Source organism: Physeter macrocephalus, chromosome 14 (genome assembly GCF_002837175.3).
Source record: "Physeter macrocephalus isolate SW-GA chromosome 14, ASM283717v5, whole genome shotgun sequence".
Lineage (NCBI taxonomy): Eukaryota > Metazoa > Chordata > Mammalia > Artiodactyla > Physeteridae > Physeter > Physeter macrocephalus.
This window is the reverse complement of record NC_041227.1, coordinates 19,615,092-19,628,360: the sequence shown is the minus strand read 5'-3', so window position 1 is coordinate 19,628,360 and position 13,269 is coordinate 19,615,092. Positions and strand designations below refer to the sequence as shown.

The 13,269-nt window shown below is 50.8% G+C and overlaps 1 protein-coding gene across 1 annotated transcript in view; it reads left to right on the top strand.

The window, feature by feature from the left end:
* PPP1R16B (protein phosphatase 1 regulatory subunit 16B) overlaps positions 1–13,269 on the top strand; it is a 107,326-nt gene that overhangs the window by 63,137 nt on the left and 30,920 nt on the right. Inside the window, exon 3 of the mRNA XM_024128545.3 lies at positions 12,179–12,249. Within this exon, the coding sequence (XP_023984313.1) occupies positions 12,179–12,249 (71 nt within the window). The remainder of the gene's footprint in view (positions 1–12,178; positions 12,250–13,269) is intronic.

Sequence of the window (13,269 nt, the reverse complement as noted above, 5' to 3'; positions counted from 1 at the left end):
CACATGCCGTGGAGCGGCTGGGCCCGTGAGCCATGGCCGCTGCGCCTGCGCGTCCGGAGCCTGTGCTTCGCAAGGGGCGGGGCCACAGCAGAGAGAGCACCGTGTACCGAAAAAAAAAAAAAAAAAAAAAAGTGCAGTGCGTTTGGGGAGAGGGGAATTGGGATAAAAGCTAATACCTTGGAGAGTTCCTGGGTGGCCAGGCTCTGCAGGGTGGAAGGGAGATGGGGTCCCTGGGTCTGCAGGGAAGCTGCAGGAGGAGCTGCTGGGAGAATTCTGGAAGCAGAATTAGTGAAGAACAGGGACCTGGCACAGCTGGGGTCTGATGCTCATGAATGCAATGGGGAAGTTCAGGGTCATGCTTCTAGACCAGCAGTATCCTTGCCTTGAGTCCCTGAGATAAATTCCTATGGGGGTTGGAGGGCGGGGAGGCCACAAGATACCTATGGGGTGAGGGAGCTGACAGAAGGGGAGGGAGGGAGAGGGACAGAGGGCAGTGTTCAGAGACAAAGTCTGGAGATTCGATGGAGAAACCTTGCAGACCCATGTCTTCTTCACATTAGATGAGTTAAATGTAGTTCTCCATCCCTTGGAGGAAATCTAGTACATAAATGTCTGCTCCTATATTATGAAGAGATCCTTTCCCACCCTCACGTTTCAGAAACACTATGCATTTTTCAAGAGGATTAACTGTAGCTTATCCCTGGTTTCTTTTTGTTTGCTTAGTTATTTACTTATTCTTCATTTTTTAGAGCAGTTGTAGTTTCACAGCAAAATTGAGGGAAGGTACAGAGGTTTCCCATACACCCCCTGGCCCCATACATGCATAGCCCACCCCCATTATCAACAACACCCATCACGGTGGTACATTCGTTACCACTGATGAGCCTACAAGGGCACATCACAATCATCCAAAGACCATAGTTTACATTAGGGTTCACTCTTATGCTGTATATTCTATGGATTTGGACAAATATATAATGACATGTATCCATCATAAAGGTATCATACAGAGTATTTTCAGTGCCTCCCAAATCCTCTGTGCTCTGCCTCTTCATCCCTCCCCCCTCCCCAACTCCTGGCAACCACGGATCCTTTTACTGTCTCCATAGTTTTGCTTTTTCCAAAATGTCATACAGTTAGAATCATACAGTATGTAGCTTTTCACTGTCGGTTAGTAATATGCATTTAAACTTGATAGCTTATTATTATTTTTTTTTTTTGCGGGACGCGGGCCTCTCACTGTTGTGGCCTCTCCCATTGCGGAGCACAGGCTCCGGACGCGCAGGCTCAGCAGCCATGGCTCACGGGCCCAGCCTCTCCGCGGCATGTGGGATCTTCCCGGACCGGAGCACGAACCCGCGTCCCCTGCATCGGCAGGCGGACTCTCAACCACTGCGCCACCAGGGAAGCCCGATAGCTTATTTATTTTTAGCACTGAATAACATTCCATTGTCTGGATGTACCACAGTTTATCTATTTACTTACTGAAGGACATCTTGGTTACTTCCCAGTTTGGGTGATTATAAATAAAGCTGCCAAAAATATCTGTATGTGGGATTTTGTGTGGACATAGTTTTCAACTCCTTTGAGTAAATACCAAGGAGTGTGATTGTTGGATTGTATGGTAGCAGTATGTTTAGTTTTGTAAGAAACCATCGAAAGTGGCTATACCATTTTGCATTCCCACCAGCAAAGGATGAGAGTTGTCTATATTTATGTGGGTCTATTTCTGGGCTCTCTATACTATTCCACTGATCTATTTGTCTATTATTTCACCAATATCACACTGCCTTGATTACTATAGCTTTATACTAAGTCTTAAAGTCAGGTAGTGTCAGTCCTTCAACTTTATTTTTCTCCTTCAATATTGTGTTGACTATCCTGGATCTTTTTCCTCTCCATATAAACTTTAGAATCAGTTTGTCAGTATTCATAAAATAACTCGTTTTTGATTGGGATTGCATTGAAGCTATAGATCCAGTTGGGAAAAACTGACATCTTGGCAATATTGAGTCTTCCTATCCATGAAAATGGAATACCTCTCCTTTTATTTAATTTTTAAAATTTCATCCATCAGAGTTTTGTAGTTTTCTTCATATAGATATTGTACATATTTTGTTAAATTTCCGTGGTATCTTCAGTTTTATCTTCTTATAGAAGAAAAACAATTTTTCTTGTTCATTCTCTCAACAAATATTTGTTGAGCTCTTACTCTAGGTGCCGGATACCCCAGAGAAGAAGACGGACAAGATTTGCCCCCATAGGGTTTATATTCTAAAGGGTCTGAAATCATTTTTCTGGCACACACCTAATACTAGATATAAGTTACATATGTCCAGAGACATCTGGGTAGCTGATACGAGTCTCTGTCAAAAACTCCTGCCCAGCTCAGCCATGTGCCCTGGGCATGGAGTCTCTAGAAAAGAGAAGATTATAGCTTCATGTCTGGTGCACCCTTGGCCATCTTGTCCTCACAGTCATGTGGACATCAGAGATGCTAAGACAGAAACTGGCCTCTTTGTATTATATAAGCTATTATATAAGCCAAGGGATGAAGATTCTCTCTGAGATGGAAAAGTCTGTGGCCCAGCCCAGCCTGGGAGCCTTGTTGTCCAGAGGACAAAGCATTGAGGATTGAGTAGGAGCCAGGCAGGCTCTCCTGAGCCCTGTAATCCTCACATATTGACCAGGAGCCTATGTCACAGTAGCTAGAAAGTTTGTGGTTCCTACTCCTCTACGCCTCCAGAGCTGATAATCTAGTAAAGACACAGACAAATCCATACACAACTACATTATGGTGTAAGTGTTCTTGTGGAGGGAACAGAAAGCACATGAGAAGGGTACCTGGCCCAGCCTGGGGAGGCTTCATGGAGGAAATGACACTTAAGCTGAAACCTGGTTAAGAATTAGCCAAGTGAAGTGAAGGCAGAAAAAGAAAGACAGAGGGAATAGCACACAAGAAGGCTTACAAATGCAAGAGAGAGGGTGGTGCATGGGTGGTCCTGAAAGGGTCCATGGTGGTGAGGACAGATGATGCCAGGAGAGGTGAGCAGAGGCCAGATCACATACAGCCCAAGTGGCCAGTGGCCTCCTCCTTCCTTCCCTTCCATTAAGTAAAGATTGAATACCTACTGTGTACTGGCTACCATCCTCGCCCCTATGGGTACAGTGATGAATGCAACAGGTGCTGTACTGACCTCACAGATCTCCCAGGCTGGCAGGGGAATGAGCTTACAGCAGGATGCTCAAGGTCAGCTTGGAGCCCCTTGCTCTCCTTTTAAAATTGAGATATCATTCACATACTACAAAATTCCCTCTTAAAAGTGTACAATTTGTGGTCTTTAGTACATTCACAAGGTTGTACAACAATCACCACTAACTAATTCCAAAAAAATTTCATCAAAAGGGTACCCTGTATTTATGAGCAGTCATTCCTCATTCCCTGCTCCCTTCAGCCCCTGACAACCATTAATCTACTTTCTATCTTTATGGATTTGCCTATTCTAAACATTTCCTGTAAATGGAATCACACAATATGGGGTCTTTCATTACTGGCTTCTTTCAGTTAGCATGATTTTTCAAAGGTACATCCATGGTGTAGCACGAATCAGCATTTCATTCTTTTTTATGGCTACATAATATTCCACTGTGTGACTATACCATATTTCATTTATCCATTCCTCCATTGACGGATATTTGGCTTGTTTCCACTTTGGGGCTATTGTAAATAATGCTACTATAAAATCTGTGTACAAGTTTCTGTGTGGACATACGTGTTCATTCCTCTTGGGTCTATACCTAGGAGTGGAATCACTGGGTCATATGGTAACTCCATGTTTACATTTTGAGGAACTGCCAGACTGTTTTCCACACCAGATGCACCATTTTACATTCCCGCCAGCAATGTATGAGAGTTCCGATGTCCCCACATCCTTGTCAACACTTGTTATTGTCTGACCCCTCTTCTCAAATGGGCCCTGGAGGGGGGCTACCTAAGGAAGAGCAAGGCCTGTCTCCTGGGGCCTGGGCCTGGGGCTGTGACTTCGAGTCCACCCTCCACCATGGCTGAGTCATCGCTCGGGATCCGGGGGTGAACTTCCTGCCTGTGGGATGGGCTGTACCAGTCCCTGCAGAAACCATTAGACTTGACTCCACCCTCAGCCCAAGGCGGCTGGGCTTCCATAGAAGCAGCTATTTCTGGCTCTTTCTGCTCAAGGGAGGAGCAGTGGTAGGTAGAAAGGTTGAAATTGCTCAGTGGAATGATTTGGGAAGCACAGTGCACTGAGGACCCGAGACAGCCTTGACTTGGGAGGAGAGGAAAGAGGCTGAGCGCGCTGGCCCTTCTGGCATGGTTAAAGCGGTAGGCTGGGCCCCCTGCAGCCCTGACAGCACCCTGAGGAGGGGTGGAGGGGGGAGGGCCAGAGGAGTTGGTTTGACCAGACCCCAGGTGCTGGACCCCATGAGACTGAGCAAAGCAGACCTGGGATGTGAGGAAGGGGAGGCAACAGGGCCAGCAGGGGGCACGACTTTCCATGGAGGAGGTGCAGCCTAGTGAGTGGGGTGCAGCAGCCGGAGGCCGGCCATGAGGATGCTTGGCATCAGGGATGGGGTGGGGTCTGCCTAGAATGGAGAGGCAGCAGGAAGACAAACAGAGGAAGTGGTGGAGCTCAGGCTCCAGTCAGCGCCCGAGTTGACACTCATTTGTCACGGGACCTCAGGCTAAGTGTTAACCTCCTGCCCCAGTGTCCTGTCTGCAAACTGCTCTAACAAGAAGGTTCGGGGATGACTGTTAGCGATCATTGTCTTTATTATCATGTACTGAACACTGAACTATTGGCAGTGGTCTTGACCTTTCTTCTAGCTTTTTGTGAATGGCCTTCTTCACACTAATATCTGCATCCATCTTACATATCTCTTTGCTGCCCACCTTCCCTTCCCCGTGTCTTTGTTTGGCGCAATTTTAGCAAAGTGGTTAAGTGTTCAGCCTTTGGAGGTTGAAAAGCCCACGTGCCTAGAGCCCGTGCTCCGCAACAAGAGAAGCCACCGCAACGAGAAGCCCACGCACCGCAACAAAGAGTAGCCCCAGCTCTCCGCAACTAGAGAAAGCCCGCGCAGCAATGAAGATGCGACGCAGCCAAAAATAAATAAATTAAAATAAATTTTAAAAAAAATTGTACAGGGCTTCCCTGGTGGCGCAGTGGTTGAGAGTCCGCCTGCCGATGCAGGGGACGCGGGTTCGTGCTCCGGTCCGGGAAGATCCCACATGCTGCGCAGCGGCTGGGCCCGTGAGCCATGGCCTCTGAGCCTGCGCGTCCGGAGCCTGTGCTCCGCAACGGGAGAGGCCGCAACAGTGAGAGGCCCGCGTACCGCAAAAAAAAAAAAAAAAAATTGTACATATTTAAGGTACACAATGTGATGTTTATCTATCTATCTATCTATCTATATATGTATAGAGAGAGAGAGAGAGAAAGATTAGTATAGTCAAGCTAATTAAAATATCCATCTCCTCATATACTTTTTTTGGGGGGAGATGTTGGTTAAAGGGTACAAAGTTGCCATTATGTAGGATGAATACATCTATAGACCTAATGTGAAGCATGATGATTATAGTTAATAATGGTGCTGTACTGAGTACTAGAGATTTGCTAAGAGAGTAGATTTCAGGTGCTCTCACTGCAATAGATATTTCTTGAGCCCCTGCTCTGAGTCAGGCTCCATGCTAGACACTGGGGACACCAGTCAATGGGGTTCCATGCCCTCATGGAGCCCCCAAAACTAAACAAACAGCTATATAATTAATATATGCTAACTAATGACCCTATAATTATAAATTGCCATAGGAGCTACTGTGAAGCAGAAATGCAGGGTATTATGGGAGAGAATAACTCAGGCAACTCGATTGAGATTGGGGTGATCACAGAAGGCCTCTCAGAGGAGGTGACATTTCAGCTGGAATTGGAAGGAAGAAGAGGAGTTTGCTGGCCCAAGTATGGGAAGAAAGAGGGCTCCAGGTGCAGGAAACTGTGTGTGTAAAGGCCTTGAGGAGCTCAGTTTTTGTTTCGTTTTGCTTCAAGAAATGGAAGAAACCAGAGTGACTGAATTGGTGAGCGTTTCGGGGAGGGGTGTTTGGGGGGTGGGACAAAGTAGGGGTGTGGAGGGTCAGAAACTAGCTCTGACCTCCTAGGTCAGCACCTAGGAGGTAGTGGGAGGATGAGGCTTCGTTCCTGGGTGTTGGGTGGGAAAGGAAGCGAGATGGGAAGGGAGGAGGGCTTGGTGAGTGGGTGTCCCGTGAACGTGATAGTGGAAGTCATGTGGCCAGGCGACAGCAGCTCAGCCCCAGGGCGCCCCCAGCAGATGTAGGTTGTCCAAGGTCCACCTCCAGGAAGCAGACACCTCTGCCTTGCTGCCCCTGATCCCCCAAGGCAGGAGCGGGACCCACACCTGGGGTTGCACGTCACTGACCAGCCCGAGGTCAGGAGGTCTGCTCTGTGGGGTGGAGTGGGTCAGGTGGCAAAGAAAACACAAGCCTGTCAGCAGTGATTTCTCCCCAGAGGCAGCCGCCACCAGCTTCCTGCCGAGATGGGCCGGTTCAGCCTCGCTCGCTACAGCTGGAGACGGAGGGGAACAGATGGCCCTGCTTGGCCCAGATTCCAGCCAGATTGCCAGGGAGCTGTGGGTGGAGCGACGGGCTTGGCGCCAGGAGCAGGAATACATGAGGGGAGGGCGGGAGCCACCTCTTTGCCATCGCAGAGGGGTCTTGCCTTCACGGGGGGTGGTGGGGACATTGGCTGTGGCCTCACTGTGGTCCTTGAACCAGCAGATGCTCGGAGCTCCCTGGAGAGAGATGACCTCTGTCTTTTAGGACCAGGTCAAGGGCTCTTGAGAAATGCAAGATATCCATGATTACATCTCCAGCACCCAGCACAGGGTGGGACCAGGCAGGAGCTCAGTGGTTGTTTTTTATTTTTATTTTTAATATAAATGATCGTAGTAGCTTTCGGGCATTGTCTTACTTAATCCTCACAGCATCCCCACAAAAAAGATGCTGTTGCGATCCCCATTTTATAGATGAGGACACCGAGGCACAGAGAGAAGGAATAACTTGCCTAAAGCCACAGCTAAAGAAATGTGTGAGGACAGAGGGTCACTTGGACAAACTGATGGGCAAGCCTGGTGTTGGTGCTTTGGGGGCAGACCTGAGGGTGGGCAATCAGGAGAAGTGGTGGACATGCCCAGCTGGAGAGGAGAGCATGCCCTTCTTGTCTTTGTCCTCTCTGAGCCCCAGCCAACCCCTCAGATCCCCCTAGCCAGTTACCTCCATTGTGCAAGGTGCTTGGAGAGCAAGAGAAGAGCCTGGAGGGCTAGGGACACAGAATGGCTAGGTCAGGTTGAGCAGGCTGCGCACTGCACAACTCCAGAGCTAGCCATTCCCATAGACTATGCTGAGAACAGCGCCCCCCGGAATTGTGCAAGGTGGTAGCCCTGTAGGTGGACCACACCATGCAGGACCGTGAAGATCAGGGTCATCAAATCTTTTCTGTAAAGGGCCAGATAGTAAATATTTTAGGTTGTGCGGGCCATACAGCTCTGCTGTAAGTACTCAACTCTGGTGTTGTAGGGTAAAAGCATTCACGGGCAATATGTAAATCAATGAGTGCGGATGTGTTCCAAGAAATTTTAATTTATGGAAACAGGCTGCCTGCCAGATATGGCCCTTGCACCATAGTTTGCTGACCCCAGTGAAGGCCAAGGAAGAATTTTGAACTCCATTCTAAGAGCAATGTGGAACCACCAGAGGGTTTTAAGGGGGGAGTGAGAGAAGGCAACTTTGTGTTTAATTTGGCCCCTGAGATGTCTGACCATGACCCCAGGGCTGCCATGTTTCTTCTGTCCTGGTTGTGGATCCCTGAGCCCTTCTGTCTGCAAGAAGAGGCTTGGCCTGGGACTCGAGGGCCTCTGATGCTTGCAGAGCAGAGTTCACTCTGTCCACTCTCCTTTCCGCCTCCTCCCCATGCCGGTTCTCAGCCCAGCTCTGGTTACTCCAGCAATGCTGGTTCGCATTCCTGGCCTCAGGGGCAGAACAGAGCAGCCTTGTGGCTAAGAGCCTGGGCTTAGAAATCAGAGGGTCTGATTTCCTCCACTCGGTTGCATGTGGCCGTGAGCTGCACTTCCCTGACCCTCTGTCTCCGGTTCTCCGTAAGAGGAGTAATTAGACATGAACCCATGAAAGAAAGTGGTTCTGCATTGACCTGGGCGCACAGGAGGCGTCCAGTAAGAAGACACTGTTGATAGAAGAATCATTTTTCTTGCTGAACCCCAGAGGCAGGGAAACCTGGCCAGGCCCTGGGTGGTGGGATCTTTGCTCCGATGAGTTGTGTCCAGAGCCAGGCTCCCAGCTAAAGCGTTAGTAGAACCACGGAGGGGGCCTTGGCTCATGACTATTGACAACTCCTTAGAGACGAGGATGACTTGTCCCACCTCTTGGGCTGAAAATAACTGGCCAACATTGGAGTAATTATATGTCTTAGGCTCCCGTGCCACACGGAGAACACCCCAATAATTACTGCACACAAAGGCTGCTTTTGGCAGCTGGTGCTCAATTTTTGCCTCAAAGAGTGTCTCCTGGACCGGAAGCCTGGTCCACCGCCCACCCGCAAAGGAGAACCTTCCAGAAACCCATCCTGCACAGGGACATCATGGTCACTTCTACTCTCCCAAAGGCCAGCTGTCAGGCCCAGGACAACCCCACCAGCCCGTGGAGAGGCTGGGCCACAGTGATCAGTGGCTTTGCCATAGTCTTCAAACATGGCCTTGAGGCTGAGAACGGCTACCATCCATCCTGGTAGGAGGACCCTGCGGGCAGCACTGCATACTCCAGACGCGAGCCATACGGGTCAGCACTACAGGGTGGTCTGCTGTGCTCGGAGATGGAGAAGCTGTGTACTTGGGCTGAGCTAAGGGGCTGCCAATTAGGTCAGGGTCCTGGAAAGGTTGTTGAGGATTTACCATGTGCCAGGCCTTAAAGAAAGAGCAGTAAGTGCCAGGTCACTGTCCTGCCCTACAGAGGCAGACGCAAAGTCTACCATAATTACTCACATTGTTTTGTAATTATGTTTGTGATAAGGCTATATATGAGATGTATAGAAGCTCTGGGCATGCAGACCAGGGGGAGTGCCTTCATCTGGAGAGTTTGAGGTGAGATGTACAGGATGAGGAGTGAGACAGGTGTGTGTGTGTGTGTGTGTGTGTGTGTGTGTGTGTGTATTAGAGATGGATGCATGGATGTGGGTGGATGGATGGTTGGTGGATGGGTAGATGGATGGATGGATGCATGGATGAGGGTGGATGGATGGTTGGTGGATGGGTAGATGGATGGATGGATGCATGGATGAGGGTGGACAGATGGATGGATGGGTGGATGGATGGGTGGATGGGTGGATGTATGGATGGATGATTACATCTTCCAGGCAATGGGAACAGGCTATGCAAAACTCAGAGGCCAAAGGAAGTATGGTGACTCTGTAGCTGACAAAAGACCATTGTGGAAGGTGTTTGGAGTTTAAGAAGTGAGACTGGAGAGGCAGGTAGGTTAGGAGTCCTGTGTACAGCTGAGCAAGCTGTGCACTGCTCTGCCCTGGGCTGGGGGGGTGCCAGTCTCACAGACCACAGTGTGAATGGTTCCCCCTGGAATTGTGCAAGATGGAGGCCTGCAGGCAGGGAACACATCGTGCAGACCTTCTATGCCATAGTAAGAGTTTTGGACGTTGTTCCCAGAGCAATGGGGAGCCACAGAAGGGTTTTAGCTCTTGGTGATGGGGCTAATTTCCATGTATAATGCCCCAAAGCAGCACTGTCCAATAGAAATTTCTGTGAAGATGGAAGTGTTCTATTTCTGCACTTTCTAATATGGTAGCCACCTGTGTCTGTTGACCACTTGAAATGTGGCCAGAGCGACTGAGGAAGTGAATTTTGAATTTTTATGAGTTAACATTTGAAAGCCATATGAGCTAGATGTGGCTAGTGGTTCCAGAGGACCTGACTGTATCTGGTATAAACTCCTGTCACTCTGACCCCCAGCAGCAATGAAAGCATCTAGGGCAAGTCTGCCCTAGAGAGATGTCACCTCTTGCCAGGAGGCTGGGTGGAGGCCTCAACCTCCCCTTCACAGGGACCTCTGTTCACACTCAGGCCAAGGATGCCACTGGGGCTTTGGGTCCGGGAGCTGGGACTAATGAAGACGGCCCCCATCCCCGCTGCTCCGGAGACCTCATCTTCTTCCCCAGCACCCGCTGGGGTTGCCGAGCAGGTATCCATCCTGCAGAATGGATGGCCTTCCCTCCACCTTTCACAGGTCACTCGAGTTTGTTCCTCCACAGCAGAGGCAAATCTAGGAGGAAACCGCTGTGTCCCTGCCCCGTCGCGTGGGTGGTGGGCTGTAGTGTGGAGATAGCGCCCCCAGCGGGCATCAGGGGCTGTGCAGTTTGGCTCGCGTTTTGAGGAAGCCAAACTGGGTGGGAGTGGGAGGCGACTCAGAGGGGCCAGGCCCAGCCTGCTCCTCCCATTTGCAGGACCCAGGCCTCAGTCCCTGGCATCATGAGGGCCTCACACACAAGCCAGCTTGTGTAGTCAAGTTCCTCCATTTGCTCTGCGAACGGCCACCCCTTGGTCACCCCTTCAGCCTAGAGGTGTATTTTCCCACTGCATGGTCCACCCTTGGGAAGGTGGATCTGGGGAAGAGACCTGTTGCAGGCCCTCCCTTCGCGCTTGGAGCCATTTGAACAGGGAAGGGTAAGATGGGCTAGAAGAGGAACCATGGGCTTCAATGGACTCATCCCATTGGCCCCATGGGCGCCTCACCCCATGGGAGCTGTGCAGCTGGAGGCTGGCCAGAGATGGGTATCCTAAAGCTTGGAGGCCACGGCAGGGGTTCTTGCTGCTGGCTGGAAGGGGCCTGCAGGGCTGGTGGGTTCGCTCGTTTGATGTCAGTCTCCTGCTACCCAGACTCTGAGCCACACGAGGGCAGAGCCCATGTCTCTTGCTCCTTGGTGTATCCCAGCATCATTCCGCATGCTGGCATACAGCAGGTGCTTAATATGTGTGTACTGACTTAATGAATGAACGCACTGAAGACTCGCTGTGCTCTGGCCCAAGCTTCGAGCAGGTGGACGTGAATATATTGATATGATGATGTACCACCAGTATGTGTGTCCTGACCCTCCCTCTTTCCCTTTGCCCTTGGGTCCAGGATGGGAACTAGGGCTTGAATGGGTTGGGGAGGATGGAGAAGGAGGGAGGGTCCCCGTGGAAAAGGGGAGGGGGTGGTCCTAAGCAAGAGGGATTGGAGTCTGTGGCTAGAGTTCACTTTGCCCTCCCACGTCCCAGCTCCCTCCCCCCTCCCACCCTCCCTGAAAACACACACACACACACACACACACACACACACACACACACACACCACACACACCACACAACACACACATCATGCTTGTAGATTCCATTTCAGATTAACATCGATAAACCCTGAGTGGTTTAAACTCTACTCTGTGGCTATGGGGGCTTTCAGGTGACAAAGGGTTTGAGGATTCCCTTCTCCAGTCGGCTGTGTGTAAGCCAAATGACTTCTTTTGTGTGCAGAGACACACAAAACAGCAGTGTAAATGGGCTCAACCTGGGATTTTGAATTCTGTGCTTCAGTTTCAGAAAATGAGTTATTTAAAAGGCAGCAACTTGAGGACATGGGGGCGGGGCAGGGGGGAGCTGGGGCGAAGTGAGAGTAGCATCGACATATACACACTACCGAATGCAAAATAGCTAGTGGGAAGCAGCCTCATAGCACAGGGAGATCAGGTCGGTGCTTTGCCATGACCTAGAGACTAGCTCTGTGCCTGGCACACAGGAAGTGCTCAATAACCCTTAGTTCCTGTCATTATTATGCAGAGTAAGACAGGCAGTGCTCTCCACCTCTTGGAAATCCTGGACAAGAGATCTGTGTTCCGTGCCTCAGTTTCCTCATCTGTGAAATGGGGAGGTTTTGACACTTGCCTCTCACCCCTGTTGTAAGGAGTAAACAAGACTGTTTGTGTCAGGACCTGGGGGAGAGCGGGTCTTACCTGGGTCCCCCGCACCCCTGCACACCTGAAGTGTGACAGGACAGTCACTCCTGTCCCCTCTCTTGCAGTGCGCTACTTCCTGAAGAATAAGGTCAGCCCTGATTTGTGCAACGAGGATGGACTCACAGCCCTGCACCAGGTAAGGACCCGCTGGGGCCCCTGGTTCCCTGCTCTCCACCTGGACAGGTACCCCATCTCCCTGCTTTTTCCTGCCCAGACCCCTCAGGGAGGAGGGGGAGGGGAGTCGCAGCTACCACATCTGAAAGGCTCTTGTCTGCTTTGGAGACGAGTGTGTCTGTTACAGGCACGCCCACAGAGCCCCGTGCCCACATGCGCGGCACACACACAGCCTCCGCGGACAGGGAGCCTTTGTATGCTGCATCCTCACTGCCTGGCAAAGGGTTTGACAAACAAAGCAAGTTTGTCTGGAGCTTGACAGTTTACGAAGCACATTTGTTCACACCCACCAATGCATCCATCCACCCCCGTGACAAAAGTGATTGACAGGGGGCTTACGTGACCTCCCTAAGGTCACACAGCCATGAACTCTGGCCAGGAATCACGTGCTATCAAAGCACACATCCTTTTTAGGGCGGCGAGATGGGCCCAGGCCCCTTTGGCTGGGGAGGGGCTGCTCTGGCTGTCGTTTGTCACCTGGCTTCCCTAAGGTCACACAGCCATGAACTCTGGCCAGGAATCACGTGCTATCAAAGCACACATCCTTTTTAGGGCGGCGAGATGGGCCCAGGCCCCTTTGGCTGGGGAGGGGCTGCTCTGGCTGTCGTTTGTCACCTGGCTGCTGCAACAGCCCCCCTAACTAGTCCCCAGCATTCAGGCAGCCCTGCCCCTGACTCATCCTCCAAAGCAGCGGCTGCAGGGATACTCAGACCCAACATTTGCTGACGCTACTCAAAGTGCTCTGGTGTCTTTTCCATAACGCTGGGGGTAAGGAGCTCCCCTGTGCCCCTGCTGAGCCCACCATGTTTTCTGGCTGCCTGGCCTCCAGCCACTTGACTTTTCGGTCCCTTGCACACACGGTACTGCTCCCCGGCGCACCTCACCCAGCGCTCGGGTGCGTGCACAGCAAGAGCCTGAGAGCTCTGCTGTTACATCCATATCCTTCCTTCTGAGCATCCCTTTGTCATCTCATCCATCAGCG